A 20,202-nucleotide genomic window follows, 5' to 3' on the forward strand; every position below is an offset into this window, starting at 1 on the left:
CAGCTGTTCCAACCCATAGTTTTGCCTAAATGTTAAAATAAATAGTTTGTATACAATAAAAGGTTACTGTATTTTTCGCACTATAAGGCGCACCTAAAATCCGTACATTTTCCTAAAAATTGTCAGCACCCCTTATGTATGAATTTTGGCAGTCAGGTTGTAAGGGTGCAGTAAAGCCACTCTGCTGAAGTACAGTGTTATACAGGAGTTTAAGTAATGTTTTTCTCCAGCTGGAGTAGCATTAGCAGTACTAACTAAACATGCTAAGTGTTAGCTCTTTCACTGTTCAGAGGTGATTATTATCAGCCTGTAGCCTGCAGCTAACCCCGCCTAGCACTGCTGAAACATCGTTAGCATTAGCTGCTAACCGTGCAAGTGGGACAAACCGCTAGCTAATTGCGCCCTGGTTTACCAGAACACTTAGCTGTAGCACTGTCAAATAGAAAAAGAAGTGCTTTACTCACCTAAATAGACAGTTTTCAGGAGAGAAATCTGTAAACATTGAAAAATCCAAAATCCATTGCTCATTTGACTTATTTTTTAAGAATTATAGTTTTCTTTACTTAGGCGCTTAAAACATAATATAAAATAAACATATTTTACTGTTATTTTACTGTTTCTCAGTATAACTAAAGCTCTTAAAACTAATACAATGACCTGTATGTTAATTTAATTAATATTACAGTACTTGTTTTCTGTAAAAATGTTTCTTCTTAAAATCATATTAAAGTGACAAACAAAACACTGTTTAATTTGTAAATAGTTACAAAATGTTACCTCTTTTTTATATCATTTAGCTGTCACTTTGAACAAAAGTAAAATAAAAAAAAGTTGATGTAAAATATAGCAACATTTTCTGTCATTTTACTGTATAATACAGTTTATACATGAAAGAATATTAAAGAAAATAAATGTAAACATAAAAACATAAATGTAGGGATGCTAGAAAATGTCTGATAAAAAGTGATACATTTCCAGGACTCATCCTTCCAGAAAGGTACTGTTCTTCTACAGAAATGTTCTGTCTTGTAAAAACTGAGAAGTGTTCTATATTAGACTTTAGAACCACTACAATTACATTTTACTTAAAGTGCAGGATTTAATCAAATTACTTTAAAGACATTTGTCTTTTGCCTTTTGTCTGCCAACATGGTTTATAACTGAGAAATTCCCTTTTAAAACGGATAAGCCTTGCTTTTAGGTGTTCTGTTACACTAAAAAAAATGTAAGAAACTCCTAATTGGTTATTAGGATTAAACATTTTTTTTTCTATTTTAGTGTTGATGTGAAATATAATGCAAATTCTAGAACAACCCAAGACCAACATTCTCCATCCAATGTCAACGTTATTTTTCAAACACTTACATATATACTTTTTCCAATAAACATCACTATTTTTAATAGTGGAAATAGTGAAGAACTCCACTATTCTCCATCAAACACCATCATTATCCACGAAGCACCATCACTATACAACAAGCACCCAGGTTAATAACTTGTCTGTTTAAAAAAGCCCATTTAGAGACTCATCAAAATCCCCATCCAGCACATGATATGAAAGAGATGATGTTTATTAAGGAATGTGGAGGTTGTGTACTCTGGCCTTTAGGAACTGCAGCTATCAGACAAACATCTGGACTTCTGAGTCCAAATACCCTATCTACCCCAACCAGGAGCAGATCTGAACCCCTCTGAGAGAGGTGGGAGGGAGGATGTATCCAGGCTGCCAGCACAAGGCCATCTTCGTCAAAGGAAGGAAAGAGCGAGGCAGGAAAGGAGGGAGAGAGAGAGAGAGGAGGAGGAAAGTTAAGTTTTCCAGTAGAGAGAGAGAGAGAGAGAGAGAGAGAGAGCACAGGGTTGGATAGGACCAGCAGTGGCACAACTAAAGCACCAGAGTCTGCTGACATACAAGTCACACCTGATAACATCTGGAACAATACAGAATAAAGCTCCACACAGAGGAGAACTACTGGACCTTCTGTTCAGATCAGTGGCGGCATCTACACCAGCCTGAGGATTAAATAAATAACTAAAGAATTTATTCTGGTATAGAGAAGATCTTGTTGAGAAGATTGAGGTCTACAATTCTGGAGAATCACACTAAAGTAAGTACCAGCGTTATACGTGCTTTAATAAATGTGCCAAAGCAGGTCCATATGGCACAATCTTCTGAAAAACCATCAATAAAAAACATATTCTAGAAATATGTTGTTAATAATATAACAAAATCTCAAATCTCATAAATTTATATTGTACATTTTAATTTAACGAAATATAAAATATACACACTGATCAGTCACAACATTAAAACGGCTGAATATAAAGTAAAAACAGGCTCCTAAGCAGCCTGTATAGAGGTAGATCCATTAGTTCACACCAGACTGTGACGGGTCAAAATATCTCCAAATTATCTGCAAAACACCAGACATGTCTTTTATTGTGTTTTAAACTGTTTTAAAATTTACAGTAAAATAAAAAAGAATTGTATAATTTGGAGCTCCATTTGTTTGTACTTACTTACTGTCAGATCGTAATCTTATTGTTTAATTACAGCAACTTTGCTGGTAAATGTTTATTCTATCTCTGTTATTATTATACTGAATATATTTTAGTAAAGTCACAATCATAAAAATTATAAATTAGAAAGTTAATCTTAAATCTGAACAAATGTGAAATCTAATTTTAGGAATGTAAGAATATTGAAACAACATTTTACTTATTTCTAGATGTCTAGATTAAATGACCAGAATCAAAACGACAGATCGACAAGTCATTTTTAAAACAAGCTCAATTATCTTAGAAATAACACTTTTGTAGATAACATTATATTATTATACTGTCAAATACAGATAATACATGTAAAAAATATGAAAGAATATAATGGTAAAAATGTTAGGATGCCAGAAATGCCTGTTACAAACTGCTCATTTTCTTAGACCTGTACTGTAGTTTTATATATAAAAATATTCCTGATGTTTACAAATATTGCCCAATACATTTTACAGTATTTCTCCTGTAAACAAAAAAGCAAGAAAAAAAAAAAAAAAACGGATTTACGGAAATTGGGATGGCTAGAAGACTGCAAAACATTGGGAAGGTCTTATAGGATGTTTTACACTCTAAAACAAATAGAAAAATAAAAAGAAGTTTCTAATTTAAAAAAGAGCAACATTTTTTTGCACTTTGCATTTTTTACTTTAAAAAGCTGATATACTACAGTTAAATACAGTTAATACATGAAACAAAATATAAAAGAAAATAAATGTAAAACAAATCTTGTGATGTCCGAAGATACCTATTAAAATGTAGTAATTGTATAGTTAAAAATATTTATGTTATTTTGATAGCGTTCCCCAATCAATTTCACAGTATTTCTCCTGTAAAGATTTTCTCTGGAGAATCACATTAAAATGACAAGTGTGCACTGTTTATTAAGCTTGTAATGGCTAAAAGGTGACTATAAGAATGGTTTAGAACAAGAAAGCAGATCTTAGGGAGTTCCCAGCATCCTGTAAGAAAAAAAGATACTGTATAGGGACATGCTTGTTCATCAATGTACAACCAGGGCAAATGTTTCCCTCAAGATACAAAATGACTGATCAGATTTAACTGTGCAAAAAACCTGCAAAATTTTTTTATACAAATGTTCCTCTTAACATAAGAGTACAACAGCTCTGTACCATTTTCCTGATAGTGTATGCCAGTATGCTGATAATCAGTATCTACCAAAAGTGTCTAATAGATGAGACAACTGGCAACAGGCCCCACCTCACCGCTGGACGCGCTCAGAGATCTTGTGTTCAGCCTTATGGGGACTATTACACTGTTAGGCGGGTGGTTTTAATGTAATGTCTGACTAGTAATTTTTTTTAACTGAAAGGTCATGTTTATTTATTATTATTAGTTATATTAATATAGAACTCAAGCACTTTATACATAATATTATTTATTAATAATGACATATAATACGATATTCTGTTAATAAGCTCTAACATCAATTGATGCAGTCTTTCCTTTAAAAACACACATTTTGTATGTTTTGTTTAGGTTTTTCAGAAAACCTGAACGTTTGTTAGCTGCACTGCAGACGTACAGCGTGAGAAAGATTTTAAAATTAAAACCTTGATAAAATCAGCACTATAATTGGCAGGCTGATGTCATGCACAAACCCTCACACCAATAAAAAGGCTGGACTCGAGCCAAAGTACTGTTTCTTAAAAAAGTCAGCCAGTTCCTAGAAAAGAGGATACTCCCTCTGAGGCCATTTTCTGGACTGCCTGGAGATAAACAGGTGACAAAATGTCATTAAACTAAAATAGAGATAGGCTTTAATGAGGTGGTTCGAGATCTGCTTCCTGTCTACAATGTGTATTTGTAATCAGTGCGCTGGAATTCGGAGCTCCGTCCGTATGTACTGATCGTCTTATACATTATTATCTTATCACACTTTTATTACAGCAACTTCGCTAGTAAATGTTCATTATATCTCTGATATATTAAACTGAACATAATTTAGTAAAGTCACAATCATAAAAAGAACAAATTAGCAAGTGGTCAAAACCTCAAATCTATTTTATGAATAAAAAAATATTGTAGCAATATTTAACGTATTTCCAACTTACAAATTTCACACAGTGTTATTAGTAAAATAATAATAATAATAATAATAATAATAATAAAAAGAAATGGTTTAGATAGATGTCAACAATATACACAGTATGTGTCACAGCATACAATATATACACAAAATAAAATGTTTTTTCTTTTTTATGTCAATGGACCAATAAAAAAGTGCCAAAATTACAAAATTATAAAATATTTTACCTTTTATTTTTTTAGCATTCAGCTTGAAAGTTAGGATTTACCCTTCAACTTGGTAAAAATTAATTTGTCTAGTTTTGGCTGTATATATGCTAAAATTTCAGCATTTTCAGACCCATCAGGAGTTTAGACGTGCATTCTTCTAGCCTTAGAACTAGATAACGACTCAGATTTTTTCACATAGATACACAACACTAAATTTAAGAATGTAAACATACTATAGAAGCAGTTCTCAGACTATAAGTGGCTACCTTGAAATTGTAATTTCTGCTTTTACTTTAATGGTTGTAACAGTTTGTAGTGTAAGAGATTTTTCTAAGACTCCTCTGGTCATTGTCACACTGGAAGGTCATGACCGGAGAGTATTGGGCAGTTAGGTGGGTTTATTTGTCCCAGTGGTTGCAGGAAGCCGTGTGTTTGAGGAGATGTCCAGCTTGGAGAGATATATGCAGTCCGCTCAGCACACTGCCTTTCCTGAGAGGCCTGTTCCTGGCTCAGTGTTTTGTGTTTTTAGTCGTCCTGGAGTTCCGGTCACTGCGGGTGGGGGGGGTGTCGGAGTGGGCTCTGTTTCCTGCTGTTCACAGTTACTTGGTTATCTTTGTTTACCTTTCAGATTTCTTGCCCCTGGATTCTGAGAAAATCAGCTTTGCTTTTTTAAGAGATTAATTAGGAGAATATTCGTGAGCCTAAAGGAGGGTCCAGCTTAGTGGTCCTTCACTAAGCTAAATAATATAAATAATAGGCCAAATAGGCCTGCAGATTAAGGAGCTAAAATTGTAGCATTATTAGGTTCATTCTTTGGATCTAGACGTCCATTCTTATAGTCTTAGAACTAGATAACAAAACACTACATTTAAGAATGTGGATACAATAGAAGCTTAAGAAGTTCTTCTCTATGCCTCACCATTCCAGAAATATATAAGGCTTTAGGAATAATTTAAGCATTTTTTGATTATTTTAAAATGTTTTGCTTTGCATTCAAACTATGAAGAAAAGCAAATTGAATTATTTAGTAAACAATAAAGAGTTTTCCATTTTGATTATAATACCTTAATCTAGACTTTTTAAGGATTTTAAAATTCTTAAAATAGATTTAAAATTAACTTGCTAATTTATTCTTTTTATGGTTGTGACTTTACTAAATTATGTTTAGTTTAATATAACATATACATAATGAACATTTACCAGCGAATCTGCTGTATCAAGAGTGTGAGAAGATAATAATGTATAATTTTATGTTCTGACAATTAGTACATACGGATGAAGCTCCAAATTCCAGCGCACTGATTACAAATACACATTGTAGACAGGAAGCAGATCTCGAACCACCTCATTAAAGCCTATCTCTATTTTAGTTTCATGACCTGTAAACTCTTTATTAGACAATAAAGTGTTTACAACAAACCAGAATAAGTTTTATATTTCAGATTTTTCAAAGTAGCACCTTTTTTAGATGATCAGCTTTGACATCTTGGTATCTTGTCAGGTTTAGGAAGAGTCACCTGGAATGGCTTTTAGTTAACAGCTGTGCTGAACTTGTCACGAGTTAATTACTTACATTTCTTGCCTCTAAATGTGTTTGAGAGCATCAGTTGTAAAGTTGTGAAGAGGTAGAGTTGTTATAAAGCGAATAGCTCTATCTCAGTAATGTTCTAATGCATATTATGGCAATAATTATTCAACTCAGCATAACTTTAAAAGTATCCTCAAGTGCAGTCACAAAGACCATCAAAATCAAATTATGATGAAACTGGCTCTCATCAGGACTGCTACTGGAAAGGAAGAGCAAGAGTTACCTCTGTTGCACAGGATAAGTTCATAAGAGTTACCAGACTCAGAAACTGCAAGTTCAGAGAACCCCAAATAAGAGCACCTAAATGCTTCAGACAGTATTTTGTTTTTTTACATTTTTAAGTTCCTACATGATTCCTTATGTGTTCCTTCATAGTCTGGATGACTTCAGTATTAATTTACAATGTAGGGGAAAAAACACTGAATGATAAGGTAATGCATAATAAAGATTTTTGACCTTTCTAGTCCTATAAAAAAATTGAGATATCAGGAGGATAATCTTGGAGGAACTTTAACTTTTTAGGTTTTACAGCTAAAAAATCTCTAATTGTAATGCTTAGTTTGATGCAAAGTCTCATATATTCATTCTAAAACCGAGTGCACTGGTAGGTTTGTTTAATATAATTGTTCTACAGTTACACAATTACAATTACTGCAATTACACATACTCACCAGAGGGGTCTCTAAATCCCCTTAACTTATGGACTGTCGATTTAAGTGATTTAATTTGCTGTTGATCCTTAGTGACACATATACAGGGGTTGGACAATGAAACTGAAACACTTGTCATTTTAGTGTGGAAGGTTTTATGGCTAAATTGGAGCAGCCTGGTGGCCAATCTTCATTAATTGCACATTGCACCAGTAAGAGAAGAGTGTGAAGGTTCAATTAGCAGGGTAAGAGCACAGTTTTCCTCAAGATATTGCAATGCACACAACATTATGAGTGACATACCAGAGTTCAAAAGAGAACAAATGTCTTGCTGGCGCATCTGTGACCAAGACAGCAAGTCTTTGTGGTGTATCAAGAGCCACGTTATCCAGGGTAATGTCAGCATACCACCAAGAAGGACGAACCACATCCAACAGGATTAACTGTGGACGCAAGAGGAAGCTGTCTGAAAGGGATGTTCGGGTGCTCAAAACCACGGCAGAATTCAATGTGCCTCAACTCTCCTGTTTCCACCAGAACTGTCCGTCGGGACAATAAATTATTGTGGTCTAAAACCAGGTGTTTCAGTTTCATTGTCCAACCCCTGTATTATGATACTTTAACCTTCACAGTTGGAATTGTCTCCTGAAATGATCAGAGTATTATATAATTTGATATTAATATTATTGATATGATCTTCAAGATGATTTATAAATATTTTGTCCTTTTTTCACCTTCATCTCTGATTTCTCTGCCTGAAAGGTTTGAAGAAGAGCCGGTCAGAATGTCGTTATCTCGTAACGGAACGCTGGAGAAGACGTTTTCTCAGCAGCTCACGGCTGATGTTCTGGACTCAGAGTTAACTCAGACTCACCTCCATCACACTAACTCCATCTCCTCTGCGGCCGTGTCCCCAGTGCCAGCCTCGGGGGTGGTGGTGCCCCCTCCTTACTCTGTGGCAGGCAGTGCCGGAGCCGAGCAGCCGCTGGAGCTCAGGGGGTCTCTGGACTGCTGGGCCTGCTCTGTCCTCGTCACCGCCCAGAACCTCATCATCGCCACTATCAATGCAGGCCTGGCTGGAGTCATCTTCGGCCTCATCCTCACCCCAGCGCTTGTCATGGTGGTGTTCGGGTTCCTCTGCCATTCTTCGGTAAGAGGCCTATCTAGGTCTAGGTCTATTGCCTTTAACTTTGGCTTTACAGGTGATTGTATGTGAAAAGGTTTGCCTAAACAGCAGCTCAAGAATTAAACTGAAGAAGTAAACTTTGTTGTGAATTATAGCAGGTCACTCTTGCATTACTGTAAGCTTATATGGATGGCATGTAGGTAGATATTTAATAGCTTTCAATTAAGGAATAAAAGAATAAAGCTTTCTTCAACATATATTAACACAACATATATTGTTGGGCCAACTACATGAATATGATTAAAATATGATTATTATTTGGCACAACTGTTGGTGGCTTTCTTTACAACTTTTTGGCCTAAAAATTTTAAAACCTTGTGCGGTAGATTACCTTGAAATTTAGAATTTTCTCAACTTGTTTCCTTTGGGATATGCATGTGGGGTCTCCTGTATTGAAAGTGGATATGATTTTTGCCAGAGTCACTTGTCTGACAATCCCCAATTTTAGCCAGATGCCGCCGGTCACAATTAGGGGTGTCACGATTCTCTAAATTCTCTAAATTTTATTTCCGATTTTAGGGTCACGATTCGAATCAATTCTTAATTTTCTTTTTTCTTTTTTTTTTTTTTTGCAGCAGAGAGGCCGATGCCAGTTTTAGATTTGTCTGTGGTCAGTCATTAGTTTGATTCATCAAATTTACAATATCTTATTTCAAAAGGTGGGCTTGATACAAGTGATGGAAAGTGATACAAGTGATCTGTAATACACCACATTAGGCACTAATGGTCAAATTTAAATAATTTAATTAAGATATATATGTAATGCCATCTAGTGGCTTTTTTTGGTAGCAGCAGTGTGCACTATTAAAACAGCAATGTCAACATAGCAAAATAAATAATAAAAAAAATACAGGAACAGTCATGTACAAAATAATAGAACAATTAGAGCCTTAACAAACTGAACTCTGTCCTACTATATCAGTTTAACATTAAAAATATATATTTTTCTTTAATAAAGATATATTATTAACTTTATCTGAGAGAAAGATGCTCCTTACGGTACCAAATCTATTAACATATTTGAGGCTAGACAAAACAACTGTTATTTTTATATTTTCAAGTTTTTCTTTAAGAAGATGAGAATGTCCACATTCTCTGGAGGAAGGGCTGCTCTTTGAGCAGTCACAATGTCCGCGGCGTCGGCTACAGTGTGCTGCGCCATTTTCATATGTGTCCAATAAGTGTTTTGATGTATTTAATATTAATCTCAAGTGTAGAAGATAAATTAAATAAAGAAATAAATTAATGGTACTGTACATATATGATCTATTATATCTAAGACTTTAAACATTTAAATTATATACTGAATTATTTATTACAGACCATGAATAATTTATACTGGGTAATGAATGAATGATAGTTGTTACTGATGAATAGTAGAAAGATAATATTTTATAGAGTATACTGAGTAATTCATAGTACAATAACACATTAGTAGTTACTGAATTAAAAACTATTAAGATTTGTATTAAGACTGGGCCACTGTTATTTCTTTAGGCTGAGAAAACTGAGCTCAGCGTCAGCACTACTAATCTATAACACACTCACACACATCACACATGAACTCTTCTACCATGAACACACTAATTAGATTTGGAGGACTGGGTGTATCTTTCATTCATCAAAAGAATAACATAAAGGCGCCTCAGACTCAGACTTTCTCTAATTCCACCCATCTGAAGATCTCAGCGATTAAGAGTGACAGGAAAAATATCTCAGCCTTTCTGTAAGTAATCACTGAATTCCTCCAGGTTTACCGAGCCTAACATAGACAACCTGGATCAGCTTACATAAAAGTAAACAGTTCAGACGTAATCCCCCTTATCACCACCGTCCACTGCTTATCTATCCACTATCACCTTACACACATACACACCTCTCCCACTGCTCCTAATACCAACACCACTATCTCAAATATTACATTAGAGCTTCAATCACACTGTAAAAACAGATCTTATTCCCGTATCTAATACATTTCTGTTTTTCAGTAGTCATACCATAACAAATCATGGATTCCAGACACATTGGATTGATTACTTGATACTTGATATTACTTGTCAGAATAACATTTAAATTGAAGGTAATCAAGTCAGCAAAAAAGAAACAACAAATCTGCCTTCACCTCAGTGTATATCATCACAATACCTACATTTAGAGTGTTATTAATATATATTCACCCTAATGAGAGACTGTACCTCCACTTCAGTGTATATCACAATACCTACATTTAGAGTGTTATTAATATATATTCACTCTAATGAGAGACTGTACCTCCACTTCAGTGTATATCACAAGACCTACATTTAGTGTTATTAATATATATTCACTCTAATGAGAGACTATAGCTCCACCTTAGTGTATATCATAACAATTCCTATATTTAGAGTGTTATTATTATTATACTGTATATTCAGTCTAATTCAAAACTGTAGCTCCACCTCAGTGTATATCACAAGACCTACATTTAGTGTTATTAATATATATTCACTCTAATGAGAGACTATAGCTCCACCTTAGTGTATATCATAACAATTCCTATATTTAGAGTGTTATTATTATTATACTGTATATTCAGTCTAATTCAAAACTGTAGCTCCACCTCAGTGTATATCACAAGACCTACATTTAGTGTTATTAATATATATTCACTCTAATGAGAGACTATAGCTCCACCTTAGTGTATATCATAACAATTCCTATATTTAGAGTGTTATTATTATACTGTATATTCAGTCTAATTCAAAACTGTAGCTCCACCTCAGTGTATATCACAAGACCTACATTTAGTGTTATTAATATATATTCACTCTAATGAGAGACTATAGCTCCACCTTAGTGTATATCATAACAATTCCTATATTTAGAGTGTTATTATTATACTGTATATTCAGTCTAATTCAAAACTGTAGCTCCACCTCAGTGTATATCACAATACCTACATTTAGAGTGTTATTAATATATATTTACCCTAATGAGACACTGTAGCTCCACTTCAGTGTATATCACAATACCAACATTTGGAGGCTCATTTATATAAACAAACAAACTTTAATATCAGATAAATATAACCTAAATAACCTAAATATAACCTAAATTAAATTTTGATTTCTTTTATTAAGGTAAAAACCTATCCGAACCTATCTTACCCTGTGTGAAAAAATGTTTGCCCCCAATAAATTACCTGTAATAAATCTGAGTGGAAAGCTGAGTTCAATTTACTAACCACAACCAGAACCTGATTACTGTAGAAACAGTAAATCACTTAAAAAAGGACTCCAGCAAACCACAGTGAGAGCAATTATTCACAAATGGAGAAAACATGGAAAACTGGTGAACCTTCCCAGAAGTGGCTGGCTGAACAATATTAATAAAAAGGGCATGAACAACTCATCCAGGAGGTCACAAAAGAACCCAGAACAACATTTAAAGAACTGCAGGTCACACCCACCTCAGTTAAGGTCAGAGTTAATGATTCAATAATAAAAAAGAGAGTTATTAGGTTTAGGGGACAAACACCTTTTCACACAAGGCTGGAATGGGTTTTTTTCCTTTAATAAATAAAATTATCATTTAAAAGTAGCTTTTTATATTTACTCAGGTCAAATTTGTCTGTTATCTGTATGACAAAAAAAGCAAAAAATAAAGTAATCTTTCTGCCACAGAGCTACAAAAATAAACTGAACTGATGCTTTATGGTAGAAAGAGAGACATAACACAGGAGAGCCCTCGTTACATCTGTTTCTCACTTGGAAATGCTTCATCACTCCGAAAGCTTTATTTACAATGCCTTGATTTGTGGAATGATTTATGGGTGTCATGGAGATGCAATTAATATACAGGAGAATCATGGTAGTCCTGGGAGAGGTGGGATGTCTGCTAATCATGCAATGTTGTAATCATGCAGTGGTGTAATATTAAGATGTTTGCAGAAGATTCTCATTAGGGTTTTTTATGTTACAAATGTTAACCTTTGAAATGTTAGTTACGAATATATTGTATGCATTTGTAAACTCATGTCAATTCAGCCTCACCAATGGACCTTCTTTCCCAGGTGCAGCCCCATGGAACCTCTGTTTACTGCTCGGATCTGCTGAACGATGGTGCTTGTGTCGCTCTGCTGGTGGTTGGCTTTCTGCTGCTGGTACCTCTGTTGGTTCTGGCTCTAGCCGCGTACTGCAGACTAGCCCGACACCTGCAGCTCAGCCTCTGCTTCATCCCCTACAGCCGCGCCGTCTATAAAAACATACCTGCATCCCACCACAGGGGGATGGGGGGATGCTGTGGCCAGCAGGGCTCATCAGAGAGGGAGAGGAAAGGCAGTGTGTGGGTGTGAGGAAAAAGGCACTGGAGATCCAGCGAAAAAGACTTTCGGGTTTGAGACAAATCCAGGATTAAATGCATTTTTAAGGGACAAATCCACTTAAACAAATGTTCATTTTCCTTCAAGAATAGGGTTGAAAATGCGGTTTTACAGCAACCCTTAAGACTTTCTTTGGGTGGGTGGGGTAGGGTTGTTTTTCTGCCATTAGCTGTGTTGCTTTTCATTCATTGTAAACATCTGGAGGCTCCTTCTTTTTACTAGTTTAGCTTGTTTGCTCTTTTTCACAAACTAAAGGCCATTCAAATCTGTGAGCAGAGAAAAAAATGATCGTGGCCAATTAATTAAAGGCTAATTAACTGTAGGCTAAGCGATAAATAGGCCTATTACACATAAATTGTGTTCCATTAAAAGTGTACATCAATTTAAGAAAAGTCCAAATGCCCAAATGTTTTTACAGGATAGCCAGTCATAGGATAACCAAGCACAAGCTAATAAAAAATAGGCTAAGTAATCATGTTAGAACTAATCTTAATCTTATTCATGGACTAATCAATCACAGGGTAACTAATTCATATCCAAACTGTAGTCTAACAAACAAACATATACTGATCAACTACAACTAATCATAGGTCTACCAGCCTATACAATCATGCTTTAATAAATCACATAATAACCAATCACAGGCTAACCCATCACATGCCAGCCAATCATAGAATAACCAATCATAGGATAACTAGTCGAGAGAAAATGGATATCCAGGCTAACCAGTCAAAGGTTAATCATTTAAACCAGGGGTGTCCAAACTATGGCCTGCGGGCCATTTGCGGCCCGTTTCCTTTTTTGGAGCGGCCCGCGGGGTATTTTAGAAATAGAATGAAAGTTGGCCCGCAGGTAAGCAGGTTTTTTAATGTGAGATTCAAAGTTTGAACGCTAGGTGTCAGAAACGACCCAAAGAGTTGGAGAGAGTGCGCATTTCTAGCGCAGAAAAACGGGCCAAAGAGTCTAAAAGCAGAGAGGGTGCGCATTTCTAGCGCAGAAAAACGGGCCAAAGAGTCTAAAAGCAGAGAGGGTGCGCATTTCTAGTGCAGAAAAACGGGGCAAAAGAGTCTAAAATCGGAGAAGGTGCGCATTTCTAGCACAGAAAAACGGGCCAAAGAGTCTAAAAGCGGAGTGGGTGCGCAGTTGTAGCGCAGAAAAACGGGCCAAACTGTCTAAAAGTTGCCGTAATTAAGGAGTTGAATATTAAGAGACATCATGAAATTAAAAATCAATTTGAAAAATCTTAGTTTACACAACACTGTCAAAGATAAAGATAGTTAGTCAAGTAAAATGGTGTGTAAATGAAATAATCAGGAAAAAAGTATTATTTAAAGCGGTATATTTTATTATTTGTTTTATTACAGAGTCTGTGGCCCGTGACTTCAAATGTATTTCTCCTTTTGGCCCCCAACAAAAAAAGTTTGGACACCCCTGATTTAAACAATCACAAGATAACCAACCACAAACTAGCCAATTATGGAATAACCAGTCAAGTTAATCAATAGGCAACCACCCATAGTAGATTCACAAGTCAAACGCCAATAAATCACCTAATAATGTGTTTTTTTATCCACCAAAATGATAGATTTTGATTCCTAGGGTCTTGTTCTGAAGTACTATTCTACTGATTGTAGTGCTGTAGTTTAAGTGGCTGTTCCATTCTGGCACTAAGTGTCTTTTCCTTCCCCCTCCACGTTATTCCACTTTATTGTTGGCTTTATTGCTTTATTGCTGCTTCACTGGACTGGGTGTATCTCTGCAGAGTTTTATTCTGGAAGAATCACTTTTATTAGACTGTTCTGGGTCTTTTCTCCAAATCATTATTCTGTGGTTAATGTGTTTTTGGATTATGCCTTTAGGCTCAGTGTTTAATAAATGTTTTATCTGTAATTGGGCCAGCTGTTCCTGTTTTGTTATTATATCTAAAACTACAGGACTGCGTGTGATCAGACTGAGATACAGACGCCACTGATCTGGGTTTGGCAACTACAGTGCAGAAGGAGGGAGACCAGGATGTGAAATATCGTCCCCTGCTGACGACCATGAGGAAAACATCACATCTAATGAAAGCTGGAGGATGGTGTTACTGATATGCCTGAATGAATAAATAAATGAAAACGTGAGGACGTGCTAACTGTGTTTTTAAGAACCGATAAGAATTCTAAATAAAAGATCAGTTGTAACATTAAATAAATGTTTTTAAATAGATAGCTTATTATAATAATATTATTATTAGTAGTAGTAGTATTAGTATTAGTAGTAGTAGTAGTAGTAGTATTGTTGTTGCTGATTTAATAATAATAATAATAATAATAATAATAATAATAATAATAATAATAATAATAATGATAATAATAAATAAATAAATAATAATAATTTATTATTATTATTATTATTATTATTATTATTATTATTATTATTATTACTACTACTACTACTACTACTACTACTAATAATAATAATAATAATAATAATAATAATAATAATAATAATAATTGATTTCTTATTATTACTGAATATTTTTTGAATCCCTGAATATGTTAGCTAGTGATTCATTACTGAGGGGCACATACATAATGTTGCAAAATATTGTCTTGAGCCATATTTTTCCCTTATCATTATATCATATTTTTTTATTAATTATATACAGTACCGGTCAAAAGTTTGGACACTTTTGGGGTGTTTTTTTTTTTCATTATTTAAACATTTTCTGCATTGTAGATTAACACTAACGTCATCCAAACTATACAGAAAAACACGAAATTATTTAGTAAACAAAACAGTGTTTGAAACCAGAATATTTTTTATATTTTAGATTCTTCAAGCAGCACTTTCTTAGTCAGCTTTATAAGCTGTATCATCTGGAATATGTTTCAGTTAACAGCTGTGCTGAACTTGTCAAGAGTTAATTACCTTTTTTTGCCTCTTAATGTGTTTGAGAGCACCAGTTGTAAAGTTGTGAAGAGGTAGAGTTGGTATTCAGTAAATAGCCCTATTTGAGTTATGTTCTAATTCATATTATGGCATAGAGTACGCAACTAAGCCAAGAAAAAAATTCCTTAATAAATGAAGGTCATTCAAAGTCAATCCAAAAGTATATGATTCTATATGTCTCCTCACAGTCTGGATGACTTTAGTATTCATTTACAAAGTAGGAAATAAAATTGAATGAGGTGTCCAAACATTTACTGGTACTCATATGTTCATATTACCTTATAATTATATACAGCTATTTATTTAAATCTGCCTATGGCCTATAGTAAGCATGATTTCCACACGAATTAAATATTATTTAATAAATATTACACACAAGGTCAGTTTACCTCTCTTAAGCAGTACACTTAATATATATATTTAATGTACATGTAAACACTTTTCCCAGTGTAATAAGACACTGCTGTAGTTTATGAAGCTGTGGCAGCTCTGAGACCTGTAGGATTAGTGATGTTAAAAGGCTCAGCTTGTGGAAATTTCCCCTGCTCTACCGCGCATGCTCAATCCAGACCTTAATTAATACGCGCGAATGACTCGTTTGGGTGATTCGATTCTTTTGAAACGAGAGAATTTTAATTCAATTGTTTTCATTCAGAGAGTTTTTCATATTTATTTATATATTTTTTTTGTTTTATATTTTACTAAAAAATTATTTCTAGCAAATTGTACTTATATACTAAATAATTTATATACTAAAAATTGTTTCTATTACTTTAATTTAGAATCAACATGTTTTTTTTTACTTTTTAAGAAACACAAAATATTTCACACATTTTAAAGAAGGATTGGCAAAAATGTACAGGGTGATTTGTTAAGTATTAGAACTTTTTACAACTATCATCCGTGTAAGAATCCGAGTCGTTTAAAAAAACAGAATCATTTGAACCGAGTGACTCGTGAATCAAATCGTCGCTCAGATTCTACAGCGCCAGTCCCCGGGCTCCACTCGAGCAGCGTGCTGGTGATAGCTGTGCTGGTGCTGCTGGTGTTTATGTGAATGATGAAGCCACGGATTTAAACTAAACTAAACTACACTAAACTGCCCAGAGCTGGATACTACAGAACCCACATACCGAGTCCTCATCCACCGGTAGGTTCATTTTCTCTAGTTTATGTTTTAATGTATTTTTTGTTTGTTTTTGTTTTATTGTATAATTGATGATGTGATGGATAAATGTAAACAACTGATTTAGGATAGTTTTTGTAATTTTTTTAAAGTATGCATTTTGCATAATACATAATGTTTAAATATTTTAAATGAATTCCTAGTAAATGTATAAGGATGGTGTTGTGTTTTATATAATGAATGCTGCTCTGCAGTGATGCAGTCATGCTGGGACTCTTAAGCTCTATGTTTATCCAGACAAAGCCCCTTTACTCCTCTGGCTTCTCCAGTCGTTCTACTTTCATTCGCTCCAGGACGGGATTAGCGTTTTATGTAACATACTTTTCAGAGAAGTTGAGAAAACCTCGATACATGACTTCCTAATCAAGTTAGGCTGACCTCTATCCCCTGAGGATGTCAATAGGGCACTGAATGGGTTCTGGTGGGATAGGGTCTGTCTAGGTTGGGTGGTTAACTATGCAGGTCATAAGGGTCTCACATGGGTGGAAAGTAGTCCAGGTGGGTTTCAGGTGAGCGTGGGCTCTCAGCAGACTTCCAAAATGAACCCCATCATCAAACCCCATCTTTATTCCACATGGGTCCCATCTAGGCCCCAGTAACAGTCTACAACCAGGAGGAAACTCCTGTTTTAACCCCTCCTTGTCCCACCAATTACCCTGATGGTGCCCATCACTGACATACCAGCTGGACTCCAATATATGGGCTTGTTATCTGAGGAATTAGGCCTGATTGAGCAGAAACATCAGCCAAACTCATCTAAACTACATGTAAAGTATAGTTCCAGCCTGCCACATTGGAATGCTAGAAAACTGGGCCTCTGCAAAGTTGAGCACCGATGAACCAACAACAGGGTCATGGGCAACTTAGGCTTCTTGATGAGATCCAATGGCCCACCTCACAAATTGCAGGATTACAGGACACCCTCAAAATTCATTGATGGTCAGAGCTGTTACAGCAGCACAAGAGGGACTTACAAAATATAAAAAATTGGTAACAATTAGTAATACTTGGATGGTCCATTTGATGTCCTCGTTGATGCTCAATGGACATTCAACTAACATTCAACTGAATGTCTGTTAAATGCTACTTAACCATATGTTGAATGTAAATTATTCAAAATAGAACATAACCCTATACCTAACCCTAAATCAACATTAAAATCTAACCCTAACCTTAACCCTAAATCAACCCTAAAATCTAACCTTAACCTTACCCCTTAATCAACCCTAAAATCTAACCCTACACCTAACCCTAACCTTAACCCTTAATCAACCCTAAAATCTAACCCTACACTTAACCCTAACCTGAACTTTAAATCTAACTCTAAACCCAATGCTAAAATGTTAAAATTGGAGTTTGGGTTAGAGTTGGATGTAGGGTTGAACCTTTCAGTTCAATTGCATTTAATAGACATGCAGTTGAATGTCAGTTGAGCATCATCAAATGGACCATTCAAGTAAAGTGTTACTTAAAAATTAGTTTGATTGTTGTAATATGTTATATGTGGGTATTAGTGCTGTATGAAAGTGGAACTTTATATAAGCCCACTACATTAAGATGTGAAGCAGTGATAATTTGTTCATTAGAATTATGATGCCCCATCCAACTTTTGGGGATCCATCATGGGACAATTTTGGTAGGTACAGACCAGTGCATGCCGTATTACTTTTAGAGTAACACTTCTAAAGGATAAAAACAGATTATAAATTTCCAGTAAGAAATAAAGTAGACTAGACAGTCTAAAAAAAGAAACCTTCTGCACCTTCTGTAATGCAATTAGCACAGTTACATGTCTTCTGTGCAGTGCTGTTTAATTAGATCTCCCTACTTTTCTTGTAGTGCTTAAGCAAGACTGAGAGATACTATTCAAGTTCATGCCAGTCATTTCCTTTTCAGATCTGACCCTTCCTCTCCAATCATGGGGAAGAATGTGCTGCAGTGTTTTCCCTGGTACAAGCGCTGTAAAAACCAGGGGAAAGGCAGGCTTTGCCCACCACAGCCTGGTAAGGGTAACATACTTGGTAACTACATGGTAGTGTTTCTCAAATGCAGTCCTGCATATTTCTTTCTTTCCATTCTCTTAACACAAGTGATTAATCAAATCAGTACATTAATCTTTATTAGCAGGGAAAAACTCTAAAATGTGCAGAGCAGGGTGCCTCCTTGACTAGGATTGAGAAAAACTGCTTTATGGCAACCACAGCAACAACTGTAAGGGTGTGTTCGAATTGTATTGTAAATAGAAATACTAGTTTAGAATATGTAGTATTTATTATAGCTAAAGTGTAAAATGGGAGTATGCTCAAATGTATCAGGTATGTTGACAAAGCAACAAGTCACTTCCGGTTAGTATGTTAAGTTAAGTATACCTCAGTATACTTAACTTGAGTATCAGTGTGGTACTCAGCTGTGATGCAGGCAAATAGTTGCACACTTTATTGATTTAAGCAAATGTACACACTATATAATTAGCCACAATTGGAGCCTAAAAATCTGCATTGCAGGTACAAGGCTAATGCATCTAACGCAGGGGTGTCCAGACTACGGCCTGCAGGCCATTTGCGGCCCGTTTCCTTTTTTGGAGCGGCCCGTGAGGTATTTTAGAAATAGAATAAAAGTTGGCCCGCTGTTAAGCAGGTTTTTATAATGTGAGATTTAAAGTTTGAACACTAGGTGTCAGAAACGAGTCAAAGAGTCTAAAAGCGGTGAGAGTGAAGTTGTAGCGCAGAAAAACAGACAAACGAGTCTAAAAGCGGAGTGGGTGCGCAGTTTTAGCGCAAAAAAACGGGCCAAATAGTCTAAAAGCAGAGAGAGTGCGCAGTTTTAGCGCAGAAAAACAGGCCAAAGAGTCTAAAAGTTGCCGTAATTAAGGAGTTTAATATTAAAAGACATCATGAAATGAAACATCAATTTGAAAAATCTTAGTTTACACAACACTGTCAAAGATAGATAAAGATAGTAAGTCAAGTAAAATGATGTGTAAATGAAAGTAATCAGGAAAATGTATTATTTAAAGTGGTATATTTCATTATTTGTTTTATTATAGAGTCTGTGGCCCGTGACTTCAAATGTATTTCTACTTCTGGCCCCCAACAAAAAAAGTTTGGACACCCCTGATCTAACATATACTGGAAGCAGACACCCCAGCAACGAGCATGGTGCTGATTGCATGAATGTCTCTGCATCTATAAACCTGCAGTAGCACATTTAATGGGCTAAAACAGCAGCAGCATCGTGCACATAATTGGAGATTACAGTGTCAGAAACCATATTAGCAAGTCTGACCCCATTCCCACTTGGCATTAATGTGTCCTGGACGATCCAATAATTTTTGAATGTGGGTCATGTGACTGTTTGTGATCATTTTCTTCACATAATTTCAGCTGAAGGAGGGTCCAGTTTCAGAAAGAGTCTCCCAGGTTTCTTTGCATGCAGTCCTCAGTCCAAATCGAGATGTATCACCTTCCATCCATTAGCACGATATTGTAGCAT

General features: G+C 35.3%; 1 protein-coding gene and 1 long non-coding RNA gene across 3 annotated transcripts in view; both read left to right on the forward strand.

Annotated features, from left to right (window-relative positions):
* LOC125784791 (uncharacterized) overlaps nt 1-14,713 on the forward strand; it is an 83,814-nt gene extending 69,101 nt beyond the window's left edge. The window contains exon 2 of the long non-coding RNA XR_007427349.1: nt 13,674-14,713. This is a non-coding gene — a long non-coding RNA (uncharacterized LOC125784791). The remainder of the gene's footprint in view (nt 1-13,673) is intronic.
* tmem88a (transmembrane protein 88 a) lies at nt 1,806-19,414 on the forward strand. Of its 2 annotated transcripts, XR_007427347.1 has the most exons (4): nt 1,806-2,105; nt 7,807-8,194; nt 12,282-13,450; nt 19,348-19,414. XR_007427347.1 is itself a non-coding variant. In XM_007236045.3 (3 exons), the coding sequence occupies exons 2-3, from the start codon at nt 7,829-7,831 to the stop codon at nt 12,561-12,563; spliced, it is 648 nt and encodes a 215-aa protein (XP_007236107.2). In that variant the 5' UTR covers nt 1,806-2,105; nt 7,807-7,828; the 3' UTR covers nt 12,564-14,713. The 2 variants fall into 2 exon arrangements, 1 of the variants encoding a protein (XP_007236107.2); XM_007236045.3 differs by lacking the exon at nt 19,348-19,414 and having other exon boundaries at nt 12,282-14,713.
* Nucleotides 19,415-20,202: the final 788 nt, after the last annotated feature.

Source organism: Astyanax mexicanus, chromosome 20 (assembly GCF_023375975.1).
Source record: "Astyanax mexicanus isolate ESR-SI-001 chromosome 20, AstMex3_surface, whole genome shotgun sequence".
Classification (NCBI taxonomy): domain Eukaryota; kingdom Metazoa; phylum Chordata; class Actinopteri; order Characiformes; family Acestrorhamphidae; genus Astyanax; species Astyanax mexicanus.

Coding starts and splice junctions, on each gene's coding strand:
- tmem88a (XM_007236045.3), top strand. CDS start 7,829: ATGTCGTTATCTCGTAACGGAACGCTGGAGAAGACGTTTTCTCAGCAG. Junction 8,195..12,281: donor GGTTCCTCTGCCATTCTTCG/GTAAGAGGCCTA, acceptor CTTCTTTCCCAG/GTGCAGCCCCATGGAACCTC.